This window comes from Schistocerca serialis, chromosome 4 (assembly GCF_023864345.2).
Source record: "Schistocerca serialis cubense isolate TAMUIC-IGC-003099 chromosome 4, iqSchSeri2.2, whole genome shotgun sequence".
Taxonomy (NCBI): Eukaryota; Metazoa; Arthropoda; class Insecta; order Orthoptera; family Acrididae; genus Schistocerca; species Schistocerca serialis.
The window spans coordinates 548587135-548614625 of NC_064641.1; the positions used below are offsets into that span (position 1 = coordinate 548587135).

The following is a 27491-nucleotide window of genomic DNA, read 5'->3' on the forward strand; positions in this document are numbered from 1 at the left end:
AACAGTATTTGTAAGAATTCACACTGGCTTAATTTAATTTTCATTACCTCAAAGAGTACAAAATTTGAGCATAATTTCCTTTATATTTCACGTTACTTTGGAGTTACTTGTAACATTTCTACTATAGCGGATGACTGGCACGAAGCGTCTTCTGTCAGCACTGCATGGATTGATGGAAACCCAAAATGGCATACAACCATATAGGAGGTCACTGAATTCTCCCCGCCTTCAAATCACCTTTAGAAAGCTAGTACGCATCTTACTCTGCACCCGCAAACCCAGGGTTCCGGGCTTGCTTAAACTTTCCCCGGCTTGTTTTAAAATGCACAAGTAATCATATGTTTATTATTTTTAGGAATACCGTAGCAAATAAATTTAAATAAAAGAAGTTCTGTTATTGCTAAGCAGTGCTCTCCGTGTATGATGAACGCCACGAAGGTAATTAAAATATTTTATCAAAACCTGAAGCATATTAATGGTTTAGTTCGTGCAGTACATCGTAAAGCTGAAACACTACATCTAAAATGTGACAATCTGAATACCCTAATAACAACAACCCAACGTCGTCGCCCCCCCCACCCCGCACGCACCCCCCCCCCCACACACACACACACGCACGCGCGCGTGCGCACACACACACACATGCACACAAATCTGAAGGTTTGATAATTCTGACAGCATTAATTAAATCACATGTTTTTCGTGTTAAATATATTGTTGAAAGCACCTGTCCATGTTGTCGCATTTAGAGATATACTGCCAGATTTAGCTTTGGCATCGCAACCTACTTTAACCAGATTAGGAACCTAGACAAATGCTGCCACGCTTTGCTGTGTTAATTTTGATGTAATCAAGTCAGCAAGAACCTGTAAATTCCCACAAATTTACTGAAGTTAACATCTACATACATATTCTATAATCCATCATATAGTGCATGGCGGAGTGTAATTTATACCACTACTAGTCATTTGCGTTCCTTTCTCAAATGGAGTGACGGAGAAACGACGGTTAAATGCCACATTATGAGCGCTTATTTCTCTTATCTTCATGGTCCTTATGCAAAATGTACGCGACAGTAGAATCGTCTTGCAGCCAGCCTCTGCAACTCTCTTAACTTTCTCATAGAGTTCGCGAATCATTTGTGAAATACTTGACTGCTGACAAATCTAGCAGCCCACCTCTGAATAAATAACTTCTTGCTTCAGCGAGAGGACCCTCCAATGTGTGGTGCTTGTGGCGTACAAGTCACTGTGCTTTATTTTCCAACTGGAGGGCAGCGGCAGATTTGCTGATAGATCTTTCCTCTGTTTTAAGTAACGTTCAAACGAATGTGGTGACAGTTAAGGTTTTGCAATTTGTCCAACTTGTTTCCTGAAATTATAGGGAGATTTTCTTAATGTGTTACCAGAGTGACTGGCTCATCCAATTCTTTTGTAAGTTGTCAGCAAGTCACATTTTCCTGTACCTTTCTTTTAGCTCTTCCATGGTTTTACTTCTGTTTTAATCTCGCGTATTGAACCTTTCACCCTTTTCTTCAAATTCTTTTTTTTAATATGTGTTAAGTGTAAGATTCAAAAACAAACACACAGGCGCGCGCGTAGCGCGCGCTTCAACGTCTTGTTTTAATCCGCCCTGCTAGGGATCCCTTCCACGCTGTCAGTACTCACTATAGAAGCAATCAACAAAATTTGAAATTTCTGTGAAGTTCCTATGGGACCAAACTGCTGAGGTCATCGGTCCCCAGGCTTAAACACTACTTAATCTAACTTAAACTAACTTACATTAAGGATAACACACACACCCATGCCTGAGGGAGAACTCGAATCTCCGACGGGGGGAGCCGCGCGAACCGTGGCAAGGCGCCTTTAGACCACGCGGGTACCCTGCACGGCGGCCTAGACCGAGCGGGTACCCCGCACGCCAGCAATCAAAAAAATAGGCACCTCAAGGTCGTCCCGACCTACAGCATCGTCAGTGATAATTTCAAATGTTAGTAAAAATTACGAACAAAATATTATACATCTCTATTTTCAGTTTAGAATATCATGGAGTACTTTCCAAAACGAAATTCTTACTTGCTGCTACGAAAATAAATAAATAAAATTAACGTTACAAGAAATTTTGAAGAAAAAAATTACTTAAGCCTGTGGAAAAAACAATACCACTGGCATATTTGGACTGAAAACAATGTACCAACATTCTCAAAGTTTATAGATGCATGAGAGACACCTTTTTTCGTGGAAAGATAGCAGCATCCTGAGACAAAAAATTAAATTCCGTAAGAGGTGAGGAACTGCTTCGCCAGTGTAACGAAAAATGTCGTCGTGTTCTATTCCAGCGAGAAAGTGGTTAAGAATACTATGAAATTAAATTTAGTAACACCTGGAACATCATTACCGTATCGTGTTACGTATGAACGAATTATATTCACGAAAGAATCCGTGTGCAACAACGCACGAGTAGTCGCATGCCGCTGCCAGGATTTTAGCTACTTACTTGCCCTTTGTCACTGCATCCATCACCCAGATCGCCGATATACCCTACATAAAAGTAACTGCAGGTACTTTCAGGCCAATATTTCCGTTGAGGTCGAGTAAAATTTTTTTTCCGCGCGGTTTTGTGGAACCCAAGTTTTATCGAAACATAAGACCACTATCGTGGTGCACACAGTAAATGCATTTTACACAAAACTTCGTTCTTGCTGCTGCAGTGTGTCTGAATTCCATTTAAAACTTTTGTCCATCGTTAGGGAATAATACAAAAAATGAAGGTCTCTGAGTCACAATAATTACTTTTTTTTGGAGATATCATTGTATTTTTCTCGCCGCCGTATATTCCTCTGTCGTAGTGTCGAAGTACAGTTCTACAAACTACCTTTTTTGTCAAAATCGCCGACCTCCATAATTTCCGTGTTCACTTATATCGCTCTCTTGGAGAATCAAAACGTATGCTCACATGTACAGATTCTGCCGATGTTATTGTACTGTTCATACAGATTACAGTTAATTCGGAGCCGGCCGGAGTGGCCGTGCGGTTCTAGGCACTACAGTCTGGAACCGCGTGACCGCTACGGTCGCAGGTTCGAATCCTGCCTCGGGCATGGATGTGTGTGATGTCCTTAGCTTAGTTAGGTTTAAGTAGTTCTAAGTTCTAGGGGACTGATGACCACAGCAGTTAAGTCCCATAGTGCTCAGAGCCATTTGAACCATTTTTTAGTTAATTCGGAAATATCATATGGTTTTGTTGTCATTTTATGAGCTTGCGCAACATTTATATTATTTGTGGCTTCTTCACCGTTGGCCAGATCAATAAAAAATCTTCTGTACATTCTGTACCAGTGGTCATCAAACTGCATGCGGCCTGCAGTTGTCAGCGTACATTATAACAGTACTAGCGATCCACCCAGGCTTCGCATAGGTAGCACTAAGTATTTGATGTCAGGGGACATGTCTGCGTAGCGGTATTTTCTTCGCAGAACTCTGCGCTGCTAACGTCAGGTAACTGAAAATTGTAACTTTGATATAAACTAAACAGCAAATGCCACTTGCCGGCGCACAGCGGCGCCTACAGGCATGAGCGGGCTGCTCGAGCGTAACCCCTCTAAGAAAGCAAGCCATGCATCGAAGTCGGCCGCACATCGCGGCTGCTGACTTGGTGTCGTGGTACCGCCAGTCCGCTGCGAGTGTCAACATACCTACAGTAGTTCCTGATATTAGTCCATATATACCTGCAAAAGCGAGCAGGTAAATTCACCTGTTTCTGCTTTCATTTAAAGTCAAATTCATTTCCCATTATGAAATGTATTTCGTCAATTTTTAACCGTATCTAATACAGCAGCGGTCGTCAAACTATTTTTTTTTTTTTTTTTATGAAGAGCCAATGCTGACACTGTGGGATGGTATGTGTACTGATCTTATTATTAATTAGTAACCTACATAAATTAGTATGTTGTGAGCCCCAATAGACTAGCTATAGTAAGGGCGCAATACGTTGACCGCGGGCTCCCGAGTAAAAATGGTTCAAATGGCTCTGAGCACTATGGGACTTAATATCTGAGGTCATCAGTCTCCTAGAACTTAGAACTACTTAAACCTAACTAACCTAAGGACATCACACACATCCATGCCAGAGGCAGGATTCGAACCTGCGACCGTAAGGCTCCCGAGTACTGCTCATTAGAAGTCGGCACCATTTGGATGCTTTGTTTCGACTGTCCTCTGCTGTCACCCTCAGTTGACATTGTACTTGTCTGAAGAAGTACTGTATGTTGTCTGTGTGTGCAGATGAATAACTGATTAATAACAGTAATTGTACTTACAATTAAATGCATTATGCAATATGAGACACTATCTTAAATGTTTACTAAATGTTCTGAATGTCATTTTTCTTCTACTCCTTGCGTCATACAACAGCCTTAATTTATTTTCATATTCCTTGCTACATACAAATATGAATCACATTTGCGAGATGATCGTCTGCAAAGGGTGATTTTTTTCCATCGTGTACAAACTACGAATTGATTGATGAGAGGATACGCAACAAAAAAGGTCTAATGAACTTACGTCTGGAAATGCATGGTTTCCATGCTACAGACCATTTATTCAATCATGCATTGTTATAGAGACTACAGTCTAATACACGCTGTACAATGAAGCCACAGTTACAGTATGTGTTGAAAATGGTTTCCATGCCTCAACGCATGCGTGTACGCGCTGTAGCGTATTATATCTCACACGTTCATATCGGCCAGACTGCATCCGAACAGTGTCAAATGCATCATGAATACGTTGCTCCAGTGTCTCCACATCTGGAATGGGCCCTGCATACACGATACTTTTGAGATGGTCACATAACCAGAAATGGCACAGCTTGAGATCCTGTGAACGAGCAGACCATGCAACTGGACCCCTCGTCCAATCCACCGACTAGGAAAGATACGATTGAGATGTGTCCAGACATTAATGGCGTAGTGGTCTGGAGCACCATCATGTAGCAGCCACATAACACTTCGAATCACCAATGTCATTTCTTCCAGCAGGGGAGGCAAAGTCACCTGTAAGAAACGCCGATAGTACCGTCCTGTTAGGCAATGTGGAAGGAAGATTTTTCCCAAAATACGGTCTCCAATTATCCTGGTCCACACATTCCAGCTGCACCGATACCGATGATTCGCTATCACCATACCATGGAGGTTCTGCATACTATCTCACAGATGACTGTTAGGAAAGTTGAAGATAACAATCCTCATGAAGTTGGCCTCATCTCTGAATAGGATGGATGACACAAATTCCAGAATCGCAATTGCCAGGTGAAGAAATCAGTGGGAAAACTGCTTCTGATGTGGAAAGTCTGTCGCTAGTAAGTCCGGCAATAAGTGACAAGGGTAGTAAAAACTGTCATGGGGAATGTCCCACACGGTTGTCTGGCTTACCCTGTTCTGGCAGGCCAACTGCCTGGTACTGACACAGTGGTCACCTTCCAAAGTGTTAATCACATTTTCCTCAAGTCTGGTGTTCGAACATTTCAGGTATGTCCATGATTTCCTGCTTCTTGAAACGACCCTGTCTCAGACAAACGGGGAAACACTGTTGCAAACATTGAATGCTGGAGTTGTTGTCGGTGGGAATAAGTCTCCTGATACAACCATGCTGCCTGCCGCCCATTGCCATTTGCCTTTCAAAATGGCTCTGAGCACTATGGGACTCAACTGCTGAGGTTATTAGTCCCCTAGAACTTAGAACTAGTTAAACCTAACTAACCTAAGGACATCACAAACATCCATGCCCGAGGCAGGATTCGAACCTGCGACCGTAGCGGTCTTGCGGTTCCAGACTGCAGCGCCTTTAACCGCACGGCCACTTCGGCCGGCCCATTTGCCTTTCCGTAAGTAAACACCATGTCGGCAAGCTCTCGATTCGAATACGAACCATTGCGTACAATGCTGGATCACATCCGCTACAAGGTGAGTCAGTAAGAGAAGTGAATTGGACACAACGTTAACAATTACTATGGTAGGAGAGGGCGCTAGGGCAAGGCGTACGAGGAACAGTATAACCCTCTAGGAGGAAACCATGCTTACTGTAACTGTGGCTGCATGATACAGCGCGGATTGAATAAATTGTCTCTAGCATGGAAACCATGCATTTCTGGACATAAGTTCATTAGACCTTTTTTGTTCCATGTCCCCTCATCGATCAGTCCCTAGAGTTTGTACACGGTGGAAAAAATCACCCTGTAAAATGCGTTTTATGAATCCATGTTACATCTACGGCAAAATTCATACAATAGCGGCTGATAGGTATGAGTCGCGCACGCTTGTGGATTATTAGTACTGGAAGACAAACAATAAAACATCCTCCTCACAAACCATCAGGCTCGCTACTTACCCCTCCGCCCCTGAGGTAAGTGGCCAAGTACCGAATTCACCAACATCAAAGTCAAGTACATCTTAAAATGTTCTGTTCCTGTAAGTATATTTGTTACTGGGCAGGAAAACTACGCTCTTAAGAGGTTATTAACGTTAGTTGACGTTCTTACACACGTCTGTTAGTTGCTAGATGCATATTATAAAATACGACTAAGAATCACAAGCCACACGAATATTTGATTTGGGCCACAGTTTGACGACCATTGATCTAACACAATGCTAAAATGTGTATGAATTGTTATGTTTCTTTATTCTTGCTGTTTTCGTTTCTTTCATTGACTGTTCATGTAAAATATCTAATTCGAATCTTGAAGTCTGAATGCTAACTTTATTCATCATATAATTATTGTTACAGAAGAAATAAAGAACTTGCAGCCGGCCGGAGTGGCCGTGCGGTTCTAGGCGCTACAGTCTGGAACCACGTGATCGCTACGGTCGTAGGTTCGAATCCTGCCTCGGGCATGGATGTGTGTGATGTCCTTCGGTTAGTTAGGTTTAATTAGTTCTAAGTTCTAGGCGACTGATGACCTCAGAAGATAAGTCGCATAGTGCTCAGAGCCATTTGAACCAAAGAACTTGCAAGATATCTTTTACAGTTTTTCGTGGGTTAGGAAAACTCTTAACGTTACATGAGCTCACTAACAGGATGCGAGTTCGAAACCCTACCATAAAGTCTCGTTGACATTACAAGCGTGCCTAGGGAAAAGGGCGCAAGGGAAACGCAAAGGGCGGGGCGCATCGTCCGCGCGCCAGCCCGTCAACTTCGTCATGTCAGTGTCAGCCGCGCCCTTTCAGTACTCCTCAGCAGTCGTTGCGTTGTACGTGTATTTTTACTAGTTCGTGGTGTGATTATCTTTATTGGAACAAACAGCCGGAAAACTGCGTTGAAATTGAGAGAGAAATTTATTTCGCCACTACACAAGAAAGCATAATTCATTTATAGTAAATTTCCCTTTTAGGTTCAAATGAAACAAAGGAAAAAATTGCTCAGCTCAAATGAACAATTCGCCAACAAAACGTTATGTTGGCAGTAGTTGGGCAAAATGAGGCTGCCGTAAAAACATCACACGAAGTACGAGGTTTGTCCGGAAAGTACGTATAAAAGTTGAATAATGTCTTTATGTTACAGGTTGCAGTCACCACCAGGTGGGACTACTGCTGTAATCAATCCCATCAACGCTCAGTTCGAGTCAGAGCACTCTGCGTGTAGGTGGGAGTGTGCGGCAGCTTGTTGACAGTTACCCTTTTTCACCTGCCATCGGCATGGAGCTCTCTCTGATTGAGGAACAGCCCGTCAACATCAAGCTAGGCAAGAATGGCCGCGAGATTTTTGAGTGTTTGAAACAGGTTTACGGAGACAATTCTCTGAAGGAACAAACCATGAACAAGTGGTTATAAAGGTTCCGGGATGGCCGAGAAGAAGTGAACGATGACTATCGCCCAAGGTGTGAACGATGACTATCGCCCAAGGTGTGAACGATGACTCTCGCCCAGGACGCCCGTCGACATCGAGTTCCGATGCAAATGTTGAACGAATTCGGGCTTGTGTTCTTAAAGACCGTAGGTTGACAGTCAGAATGATTGCTGACGAGATGTCAATCCCCAAAACAATCGTTCACGAAATCCTGACACAAAAACTTGAAATGAAGAAATTGTGTGCGAAAATCGTACCGAAGCTCTTGACGCCAGAACAGAAAGCAAAGTGGGTCGAGTGCTGTGAGGATTGGTTGGAAGCAGAGGAACGAGGGGACTTTCTCAAACGAGTCATCACTGGAGACGAGTCCTGGTTTTACGAATTCGATTTGGAACTCAAATCTCAAAGCAAGGAATGGAAACCAGCAGGAGAACCGAGAACAAAAAAGTCGCGAAGATCAAGGTCCAATGTGAAGACAATGTTGATTGTTTTCTTTGATTGTAGGGGCATTGTTCACAAGGAATTTGTCCCTCCCGGCCAGAGAGTGAGCGGAAATTTTTACGTTGAAATTCTGACACGTCTCAGAGCTCGTGTGGCCCGAGTTCCCCCGGATTTGGCAAAAGGGGGCAGGTGGATCCTTCATCACGACAATGCGCCCGCTCACACGTCGCTCGTTGTGCGCGAGTTTTTGGCCCGATGCACAATCACCGTGACAGACCACCCGCCTTATTCACCCGATTTAGCCCCGTGTGACTTCTTCATGTTCCAGAAATGCAAAATAGTGCTTCGGGGGCGGCACTTGGGAGATGTGGAAGCAATCAAGGCGGAAACGGGACGGCAACTGAACAACATCACAACTGAAGACCTTCAGCAATGTTATCAACAGTGGAAACGGCGTTGGCAGAAGTATATCGCGTCTCAGGGCGAGTACTTTGAAGGAGACTATATTGTAATACCTGAATAATTGTAAAATAAAGTTATTATTCAACTTTTATACGTATTTTCCGGACAAACCTCGTATGTAATATTCTTGAAATAAAAAAAAGGTAACTTTCACTGATGCTATGGTAGTGAAGCAATGTAAGATACCTCTTTCTCAAACTTTGTTTCAACGTTTGTCAAACAATAAACTAATATTGGCTGAAATAAATAAGCTTGCACTTTCTGAATCCACCTGCTGCTGCCGATAGAATGTATTTCAGGGAATAATTAACGAGGTAAAAATATGCAAATACTTTCGTCTTGATTGTGGTTCCAACAAAGATTTTTTTCATTATTTGTGCATTACTGTACAAATCACGGTATAACAGAAAACGACTTGCTGGCAATTATAACCATGAGAGGTCACACTAAAGATTGTAATTTTATGGACGCAACTATGGATTTTGTAGAAAAATAGTGGCTTGCCAACGAGCAGTTTAATATGGGTGTCTGCAGACGGCTGTCCGTCAACGACGAGCTTAAACATTGATTTGATAGAACTGATTAAGAAGTAATTAAATTTACCATAATTACTATGTATTCTGCATCAGAGTTCGGCCTGTTAAATTTCAAATGTTATGACAACCGTCACAAACATTATAAATTTAATTCGTGCATCTGAACTGATTCACCAAATATCTGAAGAGCTGCTGGAGGAATTGCAAGTATATTACGGTGATTATGTCCTACATACTGCTGTCAGATGGCTAAGCAAACGAAAATTGCTGCAACAGCTTATCCATTTGAAATCTGAAATTATTTTGTTTTTACAACAAAATGATAAAAATTATGCTGAACTTGATCATGATGATGCTCGGCATTCGCAGCATTTTGTTCATATTGCAAAAAAGGTCAGTAAACTTAATATGGAACTAAATATGGAATTCTTGCCAAAACGGTACGTGCCACCTATCAACTCCCATGAATACAGCCCTCAACATCTAATTATTGTCATACCGGAGCACAGAGATTTAAAATTCTTATTCCTTGTATTGCAGGATTTTGATAAACATGACGCATCGCTGTTAGCAGTTGCACAGTACTTTTTAATTCGATGAAGGAGTCAGTACAGCCAACAGTTGCCAATAGTAAGTATTTATTATTTACCAGTTTTCAAAATACATTTCCATTTGTTACATATGTTAATGTCTAGTCTCTTATGAATATGGATAACTGATTTGTATCCTAATTCGGTAAAGAATAAATACTTAGCATTTGCACCTGAAGACTGTGCCTGCCTACTTCATTGAATCAAAAATATACTGGAGGAATTCTAGTACGCGCGTGACGCGTTGGCCGATCACCTCCAACTTGGTACAGAGGCAGCGAGATCTGTCATTGCGGGGCGGAGGGACATGATAAGGGAATGTTTTCTTGTTTGTATTCCAGTGCTGTCAACTCATGAGCATTAGTGTCTCTTACCTACCACCTCCTATGGTATAAATTTCAAACAGAATAACACAGAACCGAGAATTGCACATTATCAAGAGTAAACTTCAAATCGATACATATTTGTAGCAAGGGATATGAAATAAAATTAAGGCTGTTGTAGTACAAATCAATGAGTACAAGAAAAATGACATTGAAAACATTTAAGATCGTATCTAATGTTGCATATTGCCATTAAATACAATTACTATTATTAATGAATTAGTCACCAGCACACGGAAACACAACACTACACTTCGCCAAGCAATCACTGTGTCGCAAGTTTGGTGTCCGAGAGGGAGACAGCAGTCTAAAACAGAACAGTCAACATCAAGTTTTCCTTGTAGTATTGACTTTTAACGATTAGTACCCAGGAAGTCAACAGCAAACCTATCACTCCCTTAATATAGCTAGTCTCTAAACACACGTCAATGCTCTGTTTAACGGAAGACTTTCTCGCTTCCCGCGCCCGGGTTCGATTCCCGGCGGGGTCAGGGATTTTCTCTGCCTCGTGATGACTGGATGTTGTGTGGTGTCCTTAGGTTAGTTAGGTTTAAGTAGTTCTAAGTTCTAGGGGACTGATGACTGTTAAGTCCCATAGCGCTCAGTTTTTTTTTTTTTTTTTTTTTTTTTTTTTTTAATGGAAGACTCAAACCATAAGTGGACATACGATATCGCACAGAAACAAAATATTTGGCTGGCGCTAACCTACTACACTGTTCGTGAATATTCAGCAACAAAGCTATGAGGCAAGCGAATCACAGCGCTTGGCACCGGCAGACTACACTGAGTGGGTATGACCTTGAGGTGTCTAATTTCGTGACAGCCGCTCTTGTGTTCTGTACACAGCCTCCTTTATAGATGAACTACGCTTTCCTAAAATTCTTCCAATAAATCAAAATCGTCCATTCACCTTCCCTACTACCGTTCTTACATGCTCATTCCATTCCATAACGCTTTGCAATTTTACGCTTAGATGTATAAGCAATGTCTGTGTCAAGGAGCACACTACTAACAATGAAGTCTGATATTACACAATTGTTTTTCCCACACATCTGTAACAAGTTACATTTTCCTACATTTCGAACATTCATCACACCTACTTGGAATTTTGTTCAAAATATATTATCCTACTACAGTCACTTGACATCTTCCCGTACATCACAGTAAACAGCTACAGATTGCTGCCCGCCCTAATCATCGTGTCTTTTATGTATAGAGAACAGAGCACTCCAATGACACTTCTGACGTATTTTTCTCTCTGAAGAGCAATCGGGTTGACAGCAACATACTGGATTTTATTACTTACTAAGTCTTCGAACCACAAACATATCTGGAAACCTAATCTGTACTTGGACATTCATTAACAGTTTGCAGTGGGGCACCTGTCGCATGCTTTCTAGACATCTAGGAATATGGAATCTACCTGTTGCCCTCCATCCATGGTTTACAGGGTGCACATGACAAAAGAGCAAGGTGGGTTTTCCACAAGCGATGCTTTCTAAATCCGTGTGTGCAATGAATCCATGGACAATCCAGACTATACTCAGTAAAAGTCGCCACCAACTAAAGTCCGTGTCATGTTTGTAGGCGGCCCAATTTTCAGCCGTTCTGTGCAACCCCCTCTACTAGCCACTGGCAGCCAATAATATTTATTTTCCTTCCGAGCGGCTAGCAGAGTGTTACAGCTAGACAGCGAGAAACTCGCTCCTACATGCTGCACTGTTGACGTACTTCGCGACAACCGAATTATTCATTCAGCTGTCAGTTTGGTTTTTTTTTTTTTTCTTGTAGCAGTGTAGACATAAATGTGTATCTGTAAATGTTTAATGTGCGATTTAAAAAAAAAAATCCAGGTGATGACAATAAATATGAAGTGCTCCATAAGCAGGCGAGGGAGATTATTTACCGCATTTATAACTTTTGCACACGTTCACATTTGAAGACACAAGAACGGACTCCAGAACCATGTGGTGTCCGCGAGAGACTGTAAAGATAATTATAAACGAGTGTCAGATCTGTAAGAACCGTAGAAAAAGTTGGTTTTGTGTCAACCGGAAAGCATCGAAATCGCAAGGAACCTGTAACAAATGGATGGTTTTAACAATGATGTTTTAAAGTGCTCCATGTGAATGATGAATACCTTAATCACAAAAACGTGTAACAGTTATGCAGGAGAAAATCAGCTTCAGTGGCAAGCGTATCGTCAGTGCGAAGAATTTTAAATGATGATGTTGCTTCCTGATATGTTGAGAAGAGAGGTTTCAGCTCAAAGAAATGACATAGGTGCAGCACGTACTACATCCCGTATAAAGGTTCACATTACAAGAGGCGGTAGTTCAACATTGTATTATCTTTAAGAAACACTATTAGAGTCGTTCCAGGAAGATCTGCTGGAAAGTGAGTGATGGTACGGGAGGTTTTAAAGTTTTCATGGAATGCGTTCTCTGCTAATTATTCTGCATGCCAACTCCTCTTCTGGTTTTGTTTTTGAGAGTAAACTTGTATTTACGTGTAAGAAAAACAGCAGTGACTACCATTCGGAAATGAACGCCGTCAGCTTCGTGACATGATTCAAAATTCTTGTCATACCCTGCTTCTAAGTCAGTCATTGCCAGTTCTGATTCAAACTACCTTCCTTGCACGTGACTGAGGTCACAGTTTTGCTATTACCCATGTGTCATTGCAGTCCTATGGAATTAATTTCGCACAGGATAAGGCTATATGGTATAAAAACATTCAAGATAGCATTCACAGAATCGCTTGTGCATGAGGCAATAGACATCCCAGCTGTAGTGGCCACAGTCTGTGCAGGATGCTGAAAAGCTTCAGGAAGAATAATTTGACAGGGAAGTGATGATGGATATAAGCCTTGATACTATCTTCGTAAATTTGCAATCAGATTGACAGATTCAGATAGAAGTGACAAGTGATACCGTATTACGATGACTTGCGGTTTAAAAAATGTGTTTGTCAACATATCAGTTTTGTACTTAACAAGAACTTCCTAGCCTTTTTGTTTAGGGCTTTTTATCCTTTGGATTACGCACACACTAATGTTCAGCATATTGCCCTAGGAGAAGTTAAGCTTCTCCCACCATGTTGTATGCTCTAATAACATGCGAGAACGCAGCTGGACAAATTCGTCAAAAGTCCGATATTTCCACATGTAAACCCATGTCATTTTCAAGGCATGTACTGGATAAGACCCTAAAATTATAGTAACTGTCACTGGTCGAGATATCAGTGGTTTTCGATGTTATCGGTCTTCAAAGTCGATACCACTAGGAAAACTTGTTGACTGTTCTGTTTTAGACTGCTGTCTCACTCTCGGACCCCGAACTTTTGACACAGTTATTGCTTGACGAAGTGTTCTGCTTTCGTGCGAGTGATTAATTCATTAATAATAGTAATTGTATTTGTATTTAAAGGCAATATGCAACATGAGATACGATCACAAATGTTTGCTAAATGTTTTGAATGTCATTTTCCTTATACTCATTGCTTTGCACTGCAACACCCTTAATTTTATTTCATATCCCATGCTACTAATACGAGGGTTGGAACTTTAATAGTGGCAACTATTTATTTACAGCTCGTACAAAATAGATACGTGTTTCAAAGTTTCACTGACCTTCAAAGTAGTCACCAGCATTGTGTATAACCCATTGCCAGCAATGTGGAAGTCGTGGGATACTCTTAGCAGTGCCAGTTGTGTTGACAGTTCGAGCGGCGCGGTCTATTGCCCGATGAATTTGTAGTAGTTCTGAGGTGAATGCTGAAGTGTTTCCTTCAGTTTAGAAATCGAGTTGAACTCGCGAGGGCTTAAGTCAGGGGAGTGCAGTAGGTGGTATAGCACTTATAGCAGGCCCATCAGTTAAACAAATCGATAACAGCTAGCACTGTACGTGCTTGAGCATTGCCCTGCAAAATGATGGTTAGGTCCTGCAGGAAGTGTCGTCACTTCTGTCTCTCAGCTGGTCGTAGGTTGTGTTCCAAAAATGAACTGATTTATTTGACTGATGTGGCTGCTAAGTGCTATACCACCTACTGCACTCCCCTGACTTAAGCATTTGTGAGCTCAACTCGATTTCTAAACTGAAGGAAACACTTCACAGCATTCGCTTCAGAACTGCTACAATTTCGGCAATAGACCGCGCCGCTCAAACAGTCAACACAACTGGCTCTGCTAAGAGTATCCTACGACTTCCACATTGCTGGCAACAGATGACTACTTTGAAGATCAGTAAAACTTTGAAATACTTATCTATTTTGTATGAGCTGTAAATAAATAGTTGTCACTATTAAAGTTCCAACTCTCGTATGTATCAATTTGAAGCTTACACTCGATAATGTTCTCGGATCTGTGTTACTTCTGTTTGAAATTTATACCATAGGAGGTGATAGGTAGGAGGCACTCACGTCCGTGAGTTGTCAGCACTGGAATACAGACAAGAAAACATTCCATTTTCACGCTTCCCGCTGTCCCACGGAGTAAATCTGTGGACGCAACGTCAAGATGTGAATTAATACTTCTCTCATGTCAACTGATGGAAACCGGTTTTATTATTTACTATTCCTCTCATAGATTTGAACGTATAATACCAGGTAGCACAGGCAAGTGAACCCGTTGTCTGCAGCAACGTAGTTGGGCAACATGGACTTTCTTTGCCAGCACTCTGCTGCTGAGTATGCGCAGTTCTCATCCCTCCAAAGCTATAATACTGCACACACGGTGTGTTTCCGTGTTACTGAGTGTAGACTTTGAATGATGTGTCCAGTAGCTTCACAGTCAGACACAATTTAGAACTCAATAGACAATATTTTTAACAGCAATGAATACTCACCTCCTCCTACAGCGTTTAATCGATCCATTCAATATACATTCCATACCTTGCTAAATATTTTGGACGGGTTTCATCCAGCTCTCAATTCCAAGAATAATTTATGAGCAACAATTAAAAGTTTAGGAACCTTTGTACAAATACTGTAACAATCTGCTGTTAAAATTTTGAGAGTCACAGTTCTTTACATTGTACAAGGTCTGATTTTGCTCTTGCATATAGTGTTCATCAGAGGACCTCAAACTAGCATCTGGGCAGTGAATATTTGTACAAGAAAAAATCCTGATTTTTTCCCAGTTAAAAATACTTTTTCTCAGGTGAAAATATACTCTTTCCCTGGGTGAAAGTATATTTTCTGCCTTGATAAGTGACATAATTCCCCTCAGAGTTGTCAAACTTTTAAGTCCTTTGAATGGTGAAGGTTTTATGCACCAGCATCAGACTTCCGAGCACTCAGTGCAGGTCTTGATGCACAACAATATTTACACTGCATGTTCTTGTATTACAGAAGTATAAATACAAATTCCATCAATTTGTGCACAGTAGCTTCCGAAGCACTGAAATCGAGATAGTGATGCACTTTTGTCAGCCAGTCATAGTTCACGTCATGTGATCTCACCAGCCAATGACAGCAGATATTCAGAGCATAGAATGTGTGAAGGGTTGCCAGTAGCAACATCAATGTTATGTAGCACGCACACACACAAATATGATAAGTTAATGGATTAAATAAATATACTGGGTGTCCCATTCAGAAGAGACAACAGCAGACCTGTGTAGCAATTCCACTGGCAACACTGCACACAACAGTGTTTGTCCGCACGTCATTGTGGCTGGAGGTCAGTGTTCAGGACAATCATCATGTTTACACGGTGCTCCCAAAATCAGATTTCATAAACCAATTTCCAAATGCCGCTTCTGTGTTGTCATGTAAACGCTTCAAAATAGATTCTGGAAATCCGCTTCTGGTCACTGGTTTTCCAATTCCGCAATCGATTTTCGCTCCCAAGTAAACACAACCAGTGTTGAAACGTACTGGAGCCATCAGGTATTGTCTTGTTTTTAAAAGTTTTTGGCTAATAAAGACAGTGTGGCTTTTTGTACATTGAAGGATAAGTAAAAATATTAGACTACAGCTGATTATATCTTGTCTAACTGAAGAGAAATAGTGATTGTGCTGACTAAATCATAAAGTATAAAAAGCTCTTTTCCAGGCATCATGTTTAACCGAGCTAGCAAATCTGCTACATAGCTTAACACATAAACACAACACTGAAAATGATTTTCGAAATTTGGTCATCATCTTTCGGAAGATGTGTTGCATGTAAACATAGTGACGGTTCAGTGATGTGGCACAGTTCCACCTCTTGTTATGTAATCTCTTAAGAATACACATTTGTGGTATAATGAAAATCCACATGCATTGGTCGGCTAACCCCCGCATTCATAAAAGACTGGCGTGTTTTGTGCAATACCAGTGTCGCTTGGGCCAATTTTTTTCAAATCTACTGTGACAAGTGCAGTTTACATCAAATTTTTTGAGAAGTTGTGAACCTACTGGATGACAAACTTACCCTAGACTGGTACCAACAGGATGGCGGCACACACCACGTCTTGATTGACAATGGCAGAGGTCGTCTCATTTCTCATTTTTCCCCAGCAGAGTGATTTAGAAAGGGCTGTATCTCCCCCACCCCCTCCCCCAAGGTCACCTGATTTAACAACACGACTTTTTCCTCTGGCATGGCCCCTAAGAAGGGAGGTCTATAGGAACTAACAACATAACTTGGAAGATTTATAAGATCACATCATCTGTGAAATTAAGGCAGTGAACAGCAGAGGTTCTGGCAGCAACATTGAAGAACCTGCAGCTGTATTTACAAGTCGAGAGCTGTCACTTCCAGCATCTTTTGCGAGTCACCTTTATTTCCCCATGAACAAGGTAAGGCATGTTCATTTCATTTCCTGATTTTTTTTTTATTTCCCCATGAACAAGGTAAGGCATGTTCATTTCATTTCCTGATTTTTACATAAAGCCTTTTAGTGTAAAGTATATGTTTGTTTGTGGGGCCTCTATCGAGTGGGACACCCCTGTGCTTACAGTATAACCACAAGAAGTGCTAAGTTGCGGCAATAACAAAGTTGGAAGCCACATGTCTATCACTGGTGGATTCTTTAGTCATTGAAAAGGTTGGAAAATCATCACAATCATCCCACAGAGAAGTGGGTGTTCCACTAAAAGATAATCTGAACAAAGTTCTCACATTATATCTTGATCTACATCTACATCATGAGTTTAAGTCGAAAAATAATATGTTGTTGTGATAATGTAAAAGACTTTCAACTTGATCTGCCTCTGTCCAAAATTTCTTCACTGAAATATGCATCTGTTGTTTCTTGTCATGAAGAAAGGTCACTTTCTATGTACAAATTTATTCAGTCAGATAAATGTATGAGAGAGAAATTGGTCGTTATGTGCATTTTGGAAGAAAACAGAAATAAATATATAACTAATTTTGATACCACATACATTTATTGTTTTGCAGCCTCAGTTTTTGTATTTAGTGAAATGATACTGCATGAACGCATGCATGTTTTAAAATTTGATAGTGTATGAAAATCTGAGCTTTACTAATAACAGAAAAGTATGTGACAGAGTTGTGTTTCAGTAACAGTTTCATAGTACTTACCTATCATAAGCTGAAACACAAAGAACTGGGTTGAACACAGTGGACAGCAACCAAATTTTGCTTTTTTATGCAGGAAATACTGTAAATAGAAAAAGGTAAAGAAAGTGTGCTGGTACTGGAGGAATGAAAATTTAGTTAAGCAACAATAGTCTTTCAACAATGTGTAAGTAGATTTCCAACAGTCCATACCTTCTTGGAAAAGGAACTTAACCAAAAGTTTTATTCCGATGTATATCACTGAGCCATATTGCAAACTTCTCTTTTCCACTATGCACACACATCTACTCTCCAATCTCCACAAAGATCATAACTTCTTTTGTTCATACACTTTATCTTTGTTGCTTGTTTCAAATCATCAAACTATCAACCAGAAGCACTTACAGATACAGTATATCATTTTTTAAAAAACACCTAATTCACAAATTAAAAATGTTTCATATATACAGGAAACAACAGAGAAAAAAATTAAAATATTAAATTAGCCTAACTTTAAATTCATTACACGTCACTTCGTGTAACAATGCTACTGCTACACACACAATGAACAGAGGAAATAAATCACTTTTCCCCTACAAATGCTTTCAAAGGGCATCATTAACGCCAGTAACGTTACAGCCTATATCCATGTATTTTTCATGTAAACACCAGTTTAAGAACATTGATCCACACATTTTGTGTCTAAACAACAAGCACCAGTATAGCTTAAGTTAACTTTACAGACAATATTCTTTGTAAATAGTGAATGACTTACTTTGAGTGAATGATTTGCTTCAAAAGTAAAAATTGTGATAAATGAGTACTTGTCACTTATATACTGTGGCAAAATAAGTGAGTAGACGTTTGTGTCAAAGTTTGAAATGTTAATGGAAAACTTCTAATAAAAGAGTTTAATCATCTTAATACTGCACATACATATGGATGTAAAAACATTTCCTTTTGTGACAAATATGACTGAGTCTCTCATCGAAACCACATAGAAAAAAATTTATTCCTTGCTTTTCAGTGGTTCACTACACAAGTTACACGTATGTCATAAATGGCAAAAAAGGTAATATTTTGGAGCTCACAATCCAAAAACTGTTATTACAGCACTGAAAAGGGCTTCTCCTTTTTGTAGTGTTAAGAGAACCATGTTTTGCATGACATACAAAATGTACCACATACAGTGACATGGAAATCTTTAATGGAGTCAGCCCTCAATCAGAAAAAGTTAACTACAGGTTTTGATTCAAATTGAAAAGGTGTCATGATGATGATCTACACTATCACATGCCACTAAATTCATCAAAGTTCTAGTTAGCAATGTTGTAATGCTCTGACATACAGTGACACTACTGAACAAGCTTGTCATGGAAAGCATATCAGTCTATGGATCTGTATGTGAATAAACATGAACAATAAGATCTGGTTCATTCCTGAAAGCTCTCCCACAGAAGATACAACAAAATGGGCGCTCACCCGTATGGTACCTTTTGTGTGAACGCAGTTGTTCCCCCGTCATGAAAGACAGTTCACAGTCACTGCAGGCAAAAGGCAGTTCACCTTTATGGATTCGACTGTGCCTTGCCAGCTGTAATGTAGATGAAAATTCCTGATCACACTCAGCACAATTGAATGGCAAAGCACCTGTGTGCTTAACAACATGGGATATCAATGCTGTCCGTGTCTCCTGAACTTCTCCACAAAGTTCACACCGCAATTTTTCAACACTATGAGTACATCTCTTGTGGCGATTCAAGTATTTTGTTCGTCTGAAGTGTTTCCCACATTGTTCACATGAGAGAACCTTTGGCACATTATAATGTGCACGTGTATGAACACTCAAAAGACCAAAATTAGAAAAAACTTTGCCACAAATCTTACAAGGAATTCCTGGTTGAATACAGCCATGTCTTTTGCGTCGATGTTTCAGAAGATAACATATACGTAAAAATGTTTTTCCACATATTTTGCACTGGAAAGGGCGCTCCCCTGTATGAATACGAATGTGTGTTGCAAGAACACACTCAGATTTAAAATTTTTACCACACAGTTCACAAGTAATGGGCTCATCACGTTTGCGCCTGTGATTTGACAAGTCCTCCGGCTTTGTGAAATTATCACCACAATCCCTACATGAAAAACTGTCAGCTTGACTTACTACAGACTTCCATTGTTGTAGATCTGCTTGTCCAGTATCAGCTGAATCAACACTATTTGCATTAGTTTCATCTGCATTAACACCATGTGTACTGAGACAACCTGTACCAACATTAAGTAAATTTTGTTCTATCGTAGGTGAAATATGGTCTTCAGTAATTTCCACTTTCACTTTATCATACAGAGACAAATACTCTGGTGGAAAATCTCCATCTGCGGTATTCCTCTGTTGAGGATTGGAGCAAATACTCTCACAGTCATTCGCCTCGCTCTCCTCTTTTATTGGAAAATCCAATGGATTATCACTAATGCAATAATTATTTTCACTATCTTCAGGCTCTGATTCTGGTTCTTGTTTAATAGGTTCTAATTTCACATCATGAAGCCAAACATGGTGCGTTTTGGGCAGATGGGTATCAGTCTGCTCTTCAGTAGCTAATGGATCCACCTCTTTTTTAACATTTACCAGTTGGTCCATTTCCATATCTGCCATTTTTGTTCCATAACTTTTACACCTGTAACAGATATATATTCGCAATTAAAATATCTCTCTATTTAAACATCATAAGATCAATTTTAATTCTTGGTGCTGTACTGCAATCTCCCACAGTAAACAGAAATAAAGCACTGCATTTCACTAAAAGAAAATTATAAAAACAGCATAAATAGTTCCATTTAACCGCAAGCTAAGAGGGCCAGAGTTGTACATTAGATAGCACACATTCTTAGAACAGAAAACTTTTTTTACATTTTTGGATTTTTATCTCATTACAGAATTTGACATTTTCATAATAAAATTGCATATAAATCACTTGTAAATTCGCACGGGAAGTTATAAACTTTACATGCAGGACATCAAGGTTAATAACTTTTTATATACAAGGTTACGGATTGTCATAATACAAAGGCAAACTTAAGTTGTTGTTATTGGTAGCACTGTCAAAAAAATGTATTAACTTTCCATAAAATAAATCCATTCTGTAATGTAGAAGTTCTAAGAAGTCAGTTATTACGGTGACCAGTGTGGGTACTGGAAAGATAACTGACTTACAGATTCTGATAAAACATTTTTATTAATATAAACCAGTGAACCAAGCAGAATATGTCTGTGATAGGAATTATGAATGAACAAATAGTGGTATGGGGGCCCACGCAGCTATGGAAATTTTTAGTCAATCCATGAATGAAAAGGGTGTTTGTTAATCCAAGTTCTTAGGTGATGGGGATTCAAGAACATGTAATAATGTAGTAGCAGCTAGCCCTTATGGTGATAGAATCATCACAAAACTGGAATGTGTGGATCATGGCCAGAAGAGGATGGGCACCATGTTAAGGTTTAATTCAAACGAATGTGTGGCAAGCGGCACTGGGAAGTTGCTGTGGGCGAGTGTGGAGCCTGACTTATTAGTTAGTGCATTGTGTATAGTGGAACAGCTGGAGGGTAGTGATTTATTAGGTGATACAGCATGTTGTTAAGTGAGCTAAAGCGTTGTTGCACATGTATAGAAAAAGGACAGAAGCTGGTTAACCTCCACCAATGTGGATAATTTTGGTGCCAAAGAATTGAGGGGAATGTAATGGATTTTGGTCTAAAAAAATCCATTTTTCAAAAATATTATTTTCTTGATCTACACAGCTTGGTCTATGTTGTGTGCGAATTTTATCATGATAGTGGCTTTAGAAATGCCTTTAAATTATTAAACTGATAACTCTGCATTTGCGGCTCTCTCCCACCTTTTACAACATTTGAGAAACTTATAGAGTCCAGCAATCAGTCGTCCTTTTTTTAGATTTTATTATGCAAATCCAGATTTCGACTAGTGGCTAGCACTATTTTCTATTCTCTATGCACGTAAGTCCCTGTTGTTCGGGTGTCAGTCACATTCAAAGAAATGTGACTGATGCCCAAACAACAGGGACTTACATGCATAGACAATAGAAAATAGTGCATTGAGAATGGCTAGCCACTAGCCGAAATCTGGATTTGCGTAATAAAATCTAAAAAAAGGATGACTGATTGCTGCACTCTATAATTTATAAGCCACATAACAGTCATTGAGTGCACCCACTTTCCGAATGGAAGGTAACCTGATTTGGGCAACGACTTGCTTCAGCGGAATGTTTGTCAATGTGAAGGCTATTTTCTTTCAATATCTTTGGCTGATATTTATATCTTTGCCTGAAAACTTTCTTGTGAGTGGTTTATTTACATTTTGACAATACTAACACGTATTAGTAGGTGGAAAGTTGAATTCGCAAACCTTTACGTGGAAGTCAAGATTTATGCAAAATGGGTGGTGCAAAAATTATGTTTAGAAAACAGAGATATCATGGAAATCAGTTTACCAAAAAAAAAGAGGAAGCAGCTAGAAATGAAGAACATAAGCTATCAGCTTCAGCATCGAAACTTTGGACAGTAGAATTGTACAGGTGCGTGAATTATGTTGATATGGATTCCACTGGATTCAGACTTCTCTGCCTGGCTATAAAGTTTTCATGTTCATGTGTTGGCTGTAAAAATACGGACTGCATGATGCTTGTTTAAGAAAGAAGAGTGGGAATAGGCGGTGATTTTATATGAATTTGTAATCTGTGTGGCTATGAATTTTCATTTTCCTCCTCCAAAAATACTAACACTGGTACCTATAAAAGCAATTTTGGGTTAGCATATGCTCTGAGATGCCTTGGACAGGGCAGGGAAGGAAGTAATTTATGGTCTAGTTTTCTGAACAGCCCTCCACCTTGTGTGGTTTGAAAAGATAAATATAGAAATGTCTGATGCTATATGCGATACTGCCAAAGTTTCTATGAAGAAAGCAGTGGAGGAATTGGTGGAAATAAACCAAAAAGAAATAGATCCTGGGGTAGATATTCATGACAGTGAATCTCCTACAAATGTTACTGACCTGTGCGTGTCTGTAGATGGGACCTGGATTAAAAGGGGTGACACATCCCTGTATGGAGTTGCATCTGTTGTTGGTATTGACTCAGGTAAAGTTTTAGATGTAGAAATTATGTCTAAATACTGCCACCAGTGTGCAACAAGGAAACTGTCCAACAATAAAGAAAGTGAGAAACTGTGGCAAGAAAAGCAAGCAGTAGCATGCTCTAAAAATTATAGTGGCTCAAGTGGGGGGCATGGAGGTTGCTGCAGTTGTGAGGATGTTCTCCATAACTGAGGACCAGTATGGTGTTATACATACTAAATACCTTGATGATGGGGACTCATTTTCATTCAAAGCTGTAACAGATAAAAATCCATACAATACAACAATACAAAAGTTAGAATGTGTTGGCCACATTCAAAAGGGGTTTGGTGGTAGGCTTCGTCGCTTGCTGAAAGAGAGGAAGTACTTGAGGATGGAAAACCACTAGGAGGAAAAGGCAGGCTTTTCTCTTTAGTTATTTTATGGGAGCTATCAGGAGAAACACACATAATTTAGAGGCAATGAGGCATGCTGTATGGGCAATTTTTTTCTACAAACTATCAACTGACCAAACACCAATGCACAATCAGTGTCCGAAAGGTGATTGGTGTAAGCTCAACAACAGAAATGAGACGTATTCACATAAAAACTCATTACCAGAACCTGTTATGAATGCAATTGTGCCCACATTCAGGTTTCTTGCAAACTCTGATTTACTGAGGAAGTATCTTCACAGAAAAACACAAAATGCAATGAAAGCTTCAATAATTTAATTTGTATTAAATGTTCAAAAAAGGACATTCTGTGGACTCGAAGTACTCAAAATAGGTGTCTATGATGGAGTTTTATGTTACAGTAACAGAAATAATGGCAGAATTGAAGTGCTGAGGAGGGTTGATATCAATCCTGGTGTGTTTACAACAAAAGCACTTTACACCATTGACAAGAGCAGGGTCAAGAAAGTTAGCAGATCAGTGTCTTACCTGCAAATACAGGCCAGGCAGATTTGAAGAGGAGAGAAGAGAAACCTGAAGGATGGGGAGTATCAGTATGGAGGATTTTAAAATTGAGGTAAGCTTATTAAATGTCGAAGTATGAGAAGAAAATCTTTGAACATCATTTTCTCTGTTTTACATTTTTAAAAGTCTTTTCTCAAAATGTATATGTGCTAATTCTATGAAATTTTCAGGAAATGTTCACAATGTGTTGCTGTCTTCTAAGAACTAAAAAATACAAGATCCTGCAATTACATTCTGATTTTTATATGATTGTATGCAGAAAAAAAAGTTAATTTTGGATGTGCAAAATTAAAAACTCTGTTAATGATACAATTTGTACCATAAATTAATAACTGTAGTACAATGGTCTTCTAACCTTCTCAGGACACTACAATACAATTTTCAGATTGATTGCATGATTAGAATTTGAGTTGTGGCTTTTTATAAAAAGACAATAAAAAATCAAAAATTAAAATTTCTAGCAAAATATTAATCCCGCACATTCTATTATATTTTTCCGTTAAAACACAGCTCTTTTGCTTTACACATGCAAAATTTTAGATGTGTGTATTAATAAATAAGGCTGTAGTGATTTTTTAGATACATGTTTACATTTTCCGTTACATCCTCCCCTTAAATTGTTGAAGGTAATGATAGTAGCAATGTTAGAGGTTCCAGAAGACGAGTGCTACAGAGAAGGTGCGAGCTATGAACAGGCACAGGTTGCCACTAAAAGTGCATGTGTTAGCAGGTTAAGCATTCCAGAGGTACAGAGAGAGAGCACATATGGAAGAACCATTATTGGAGTTTCAAGGTCAAGACTGGGGGCACGAGTGGTAATACCAGAAAAGCTAAGGGAAGAGGTACTTAGAATACTACGATATAATATCATATTTATTAAGCGTAAGAAGGTAGTCAATGTGTGTGTAATGTTTCATTGTGTTTCTTTGCATATTTTGTGTAGGTTGTTAAAGTAGTGTTGGGTAGGGTCACATGTACCATATTTACTCGAATCTAAGCTGCACTTTTTTTCCTGTTTTTGTAATCCAAAAAACTGCCTGCGGCTTACAATGGAGTGCAAAGTAAGCGGAAGCTCTGAAAAATGTTGGTAGATGCCGCCACAACTAACTTCTGCCGTTGAATATATGTAGCGCTACACAGGCTTGCTTTGCAGGCACAAAGATAAATACTGGCGCCAAAACCTCTGCGTCAGTAAATAAATTCCAATGAAGTAAATACAAATTCCGTATTGTTCATCTTCAAATGTAGCAGCATTTCAATGTACTATGAAAATCCAACTGGCAAGACTGTTTGGGGTTTTTGTCAATATGGCCAACTCTACATTCTGAATTTTTTCCTACCTGTGAGAAGAGATGGTTGCTAATAGGAACTTTTATAAATTGTGAAATCACATGCAGTATTCTCTCGTGTTTGCTGCTATCTCATTTAAATCCTGACTGCCTAATAAACTACGAAACTAGAGTGAGACAACAGCAAAAGCGGAAGAATATACATATCATGTCATGTTTATATTTGTATCATTCTTATGGCTAATAGTGATAGTCAGAAATGAAGCACGGCAATTGACTAGATTTTTAAATCTAAGATGACTAATTTCTGTGCAGAATGTAATGTGATGTACTAAAGAGGCGTCTGCAAAGATTTTCAAACGGGGAAAAATTTTCACTAAACTCTCGTTCAGAACATCTATCATACGAAGTTTATTACGCAAAGAAAAGCAAGCCATGCCGCGAGCGGCGACAGGTCGTAAACAAGCACTATCAGAATGCGACAAACAATGCATGACACAGTACAGTAATGCATTTTCAGCTTAGAGTGACGTAAACACCTATAACAAAGAAAATGATACTTATCAGATCAAAGAAAAAATTCAAACCAGACGAAGCACGTGAAAAAGGAAGGGTACCCGTATAAACACGGACGGAGCGCCTGATGCATAGCAATGGCTACCTGGTAAAGCTTAACTGCTAAGCTTACGACTCGAACCAAACTACTGTAGCTGTATCGTCATTCATTCGACCTAAATTGTGTCTCGTATTAAAATGGACCAACTTAGTTTCGATTTGGAGGTACGGCCTAAAACTTCTCTCTCCTCTTGAATTTCGAGTCTCAAATTTCAAGTGCGGCTTAGATTCGGGAAAATTTTTTTCCCTTGATTTCGAGTCTCATTTTTCAGGTGTGGCTTAGATTCGAGTGCGGCTTAGATTCGAGTAAATATCGTATGTGTTAGGCTAAAGATTATCTTCAGTTACTGCGTGAGAGATGCAGACTGGAGACAGCATGCGTCTGAGGAGAGGAGATGACCCTGTCCTTAAGTTTGCCATTCGGCAAAGCCGAAGAAGGATGCTAGTCTTGGAAGTGCTGTAACTCTTTGCCTGTGGCAGAGTAGGGGTGCTGTGAGATCACCTGGAAAGAGGAGTTTTGTTTTCGAGGCAGCATGATATGGTACAGTCTAGTTGCAGGTGGACGTTAAGTTTCATATCTGATGCATACGAACTACAAAACAAAATAAGGAGATTGGAAGAGAGATACTTGGGTTTACAGCAGTTAGCGAACAGCAATCGAATATTTAGGAAGGTGTCAGAGGAACACATGAAGCTACACACTTTTTATGCGCAACTGAGTGAACAAATGCAAGTAGCAGTAGGGGTGATGTTACAAGAACTGCAGAGGAGAAATTGTGGGTGGGTAGGTGCTGGAGGAAGGGTATTCAACACAATATTAGGGATAGCTGAGTGAGCGAGCTAAATAGGACAGAAGAAGCCATGAGAGCTGGTTGATGGGAATAGTGTGGTTGTGGAGCAGCATTCCACACAGACTGCAGGTGGACGTTAAGTTTCATATCTGATGCATACGAACTACAAAACAAAATAAGGAGATTGGAAGAGAGATACTTGGGTTTACAGCAGTTAATTATGTCAGAGCACCAGCTAGTACTGTAAACCACGATTTAGAGGCACTTCAAGCACAAATTTAAAGTATCGCATGCGAGAAAAATGCTGATAAAAGAGTTTTGCTACTAGTAGGGAATAGTGCCTGGCATGCAAGACTGGAGTCAAAAAGCTTGAAGGAAACCGTTCATGAGGCACTTCATGGGCAATTGAACCCTGTCCTATTGTCACCTAAACAATATCTGAAGGGATTGAGAAAGGTGTAAAAACAGCAACCACTGGAACTACAGTTAACAGTAGAGCCTAATAATCAAAACCCACATTCCTATTATTATGGAGCATCTGTGGAGGTGAGAACAGATAGCGCACGGCTGTATGTGTTGACGAAACTACTAGTCGAAGACAAACCAACATTGTTTGGGTGTTACACAATACACACCTATCCTGTAAGGTTAGAAACAGTAAGAAGTTTGTGCAGATAAAAGAGAGTGGTGTGTTAATAACAGCAGAACATGGCTCGGCATGTGGTAATGACCAAGGAAAAGCTACAGCAACGTCAAAGCAGGGTGGTCACCATGTGTCCTAAGCATGAAATTGAGACGGGAGGAAAAGCATGTGCCATGCAACTATTCAGGAGCAAGGAAGGTGGTCATTCACCCTGAAAGAAGGTGAAGTTCTCAAGCTATACTTTCGGTGAACAGATCTACATTGGTTATACTCGGTGTTCTATG

The 27491-nt window shown here is 39.9% G+C and overlaps 1 protein-coding gene across 27 annotated transcripts in view; it reads right to left on the reverse strand.

Moving 5' to 3' along the window:
• Positions 1-17897: 17897 nt before the first annotated feature.
• The window catches only part of LOC126475271 (oocyte zinc finger protein XlCOF6.1-like), a 67202-nt gene continuing 57608 nt past the window's right edge, over positions 17898-27491 (reverse strand). For all 27 annotated transcript variants that reach the window (XM_050103006.1, XM_050102995.1, XM_050103021.1 and 24 more), the window contains one exon: positions 17898-20438. In XM_050103006.1, the coding sequence (XP_049958963.1) occupies positions 19151-20438 (1288 nt within the window). In that variant the 3' untranslated portion in view covers positions 17898-19150. The remainder of the gene's footprint in view (positions 20439-27491) is intronic.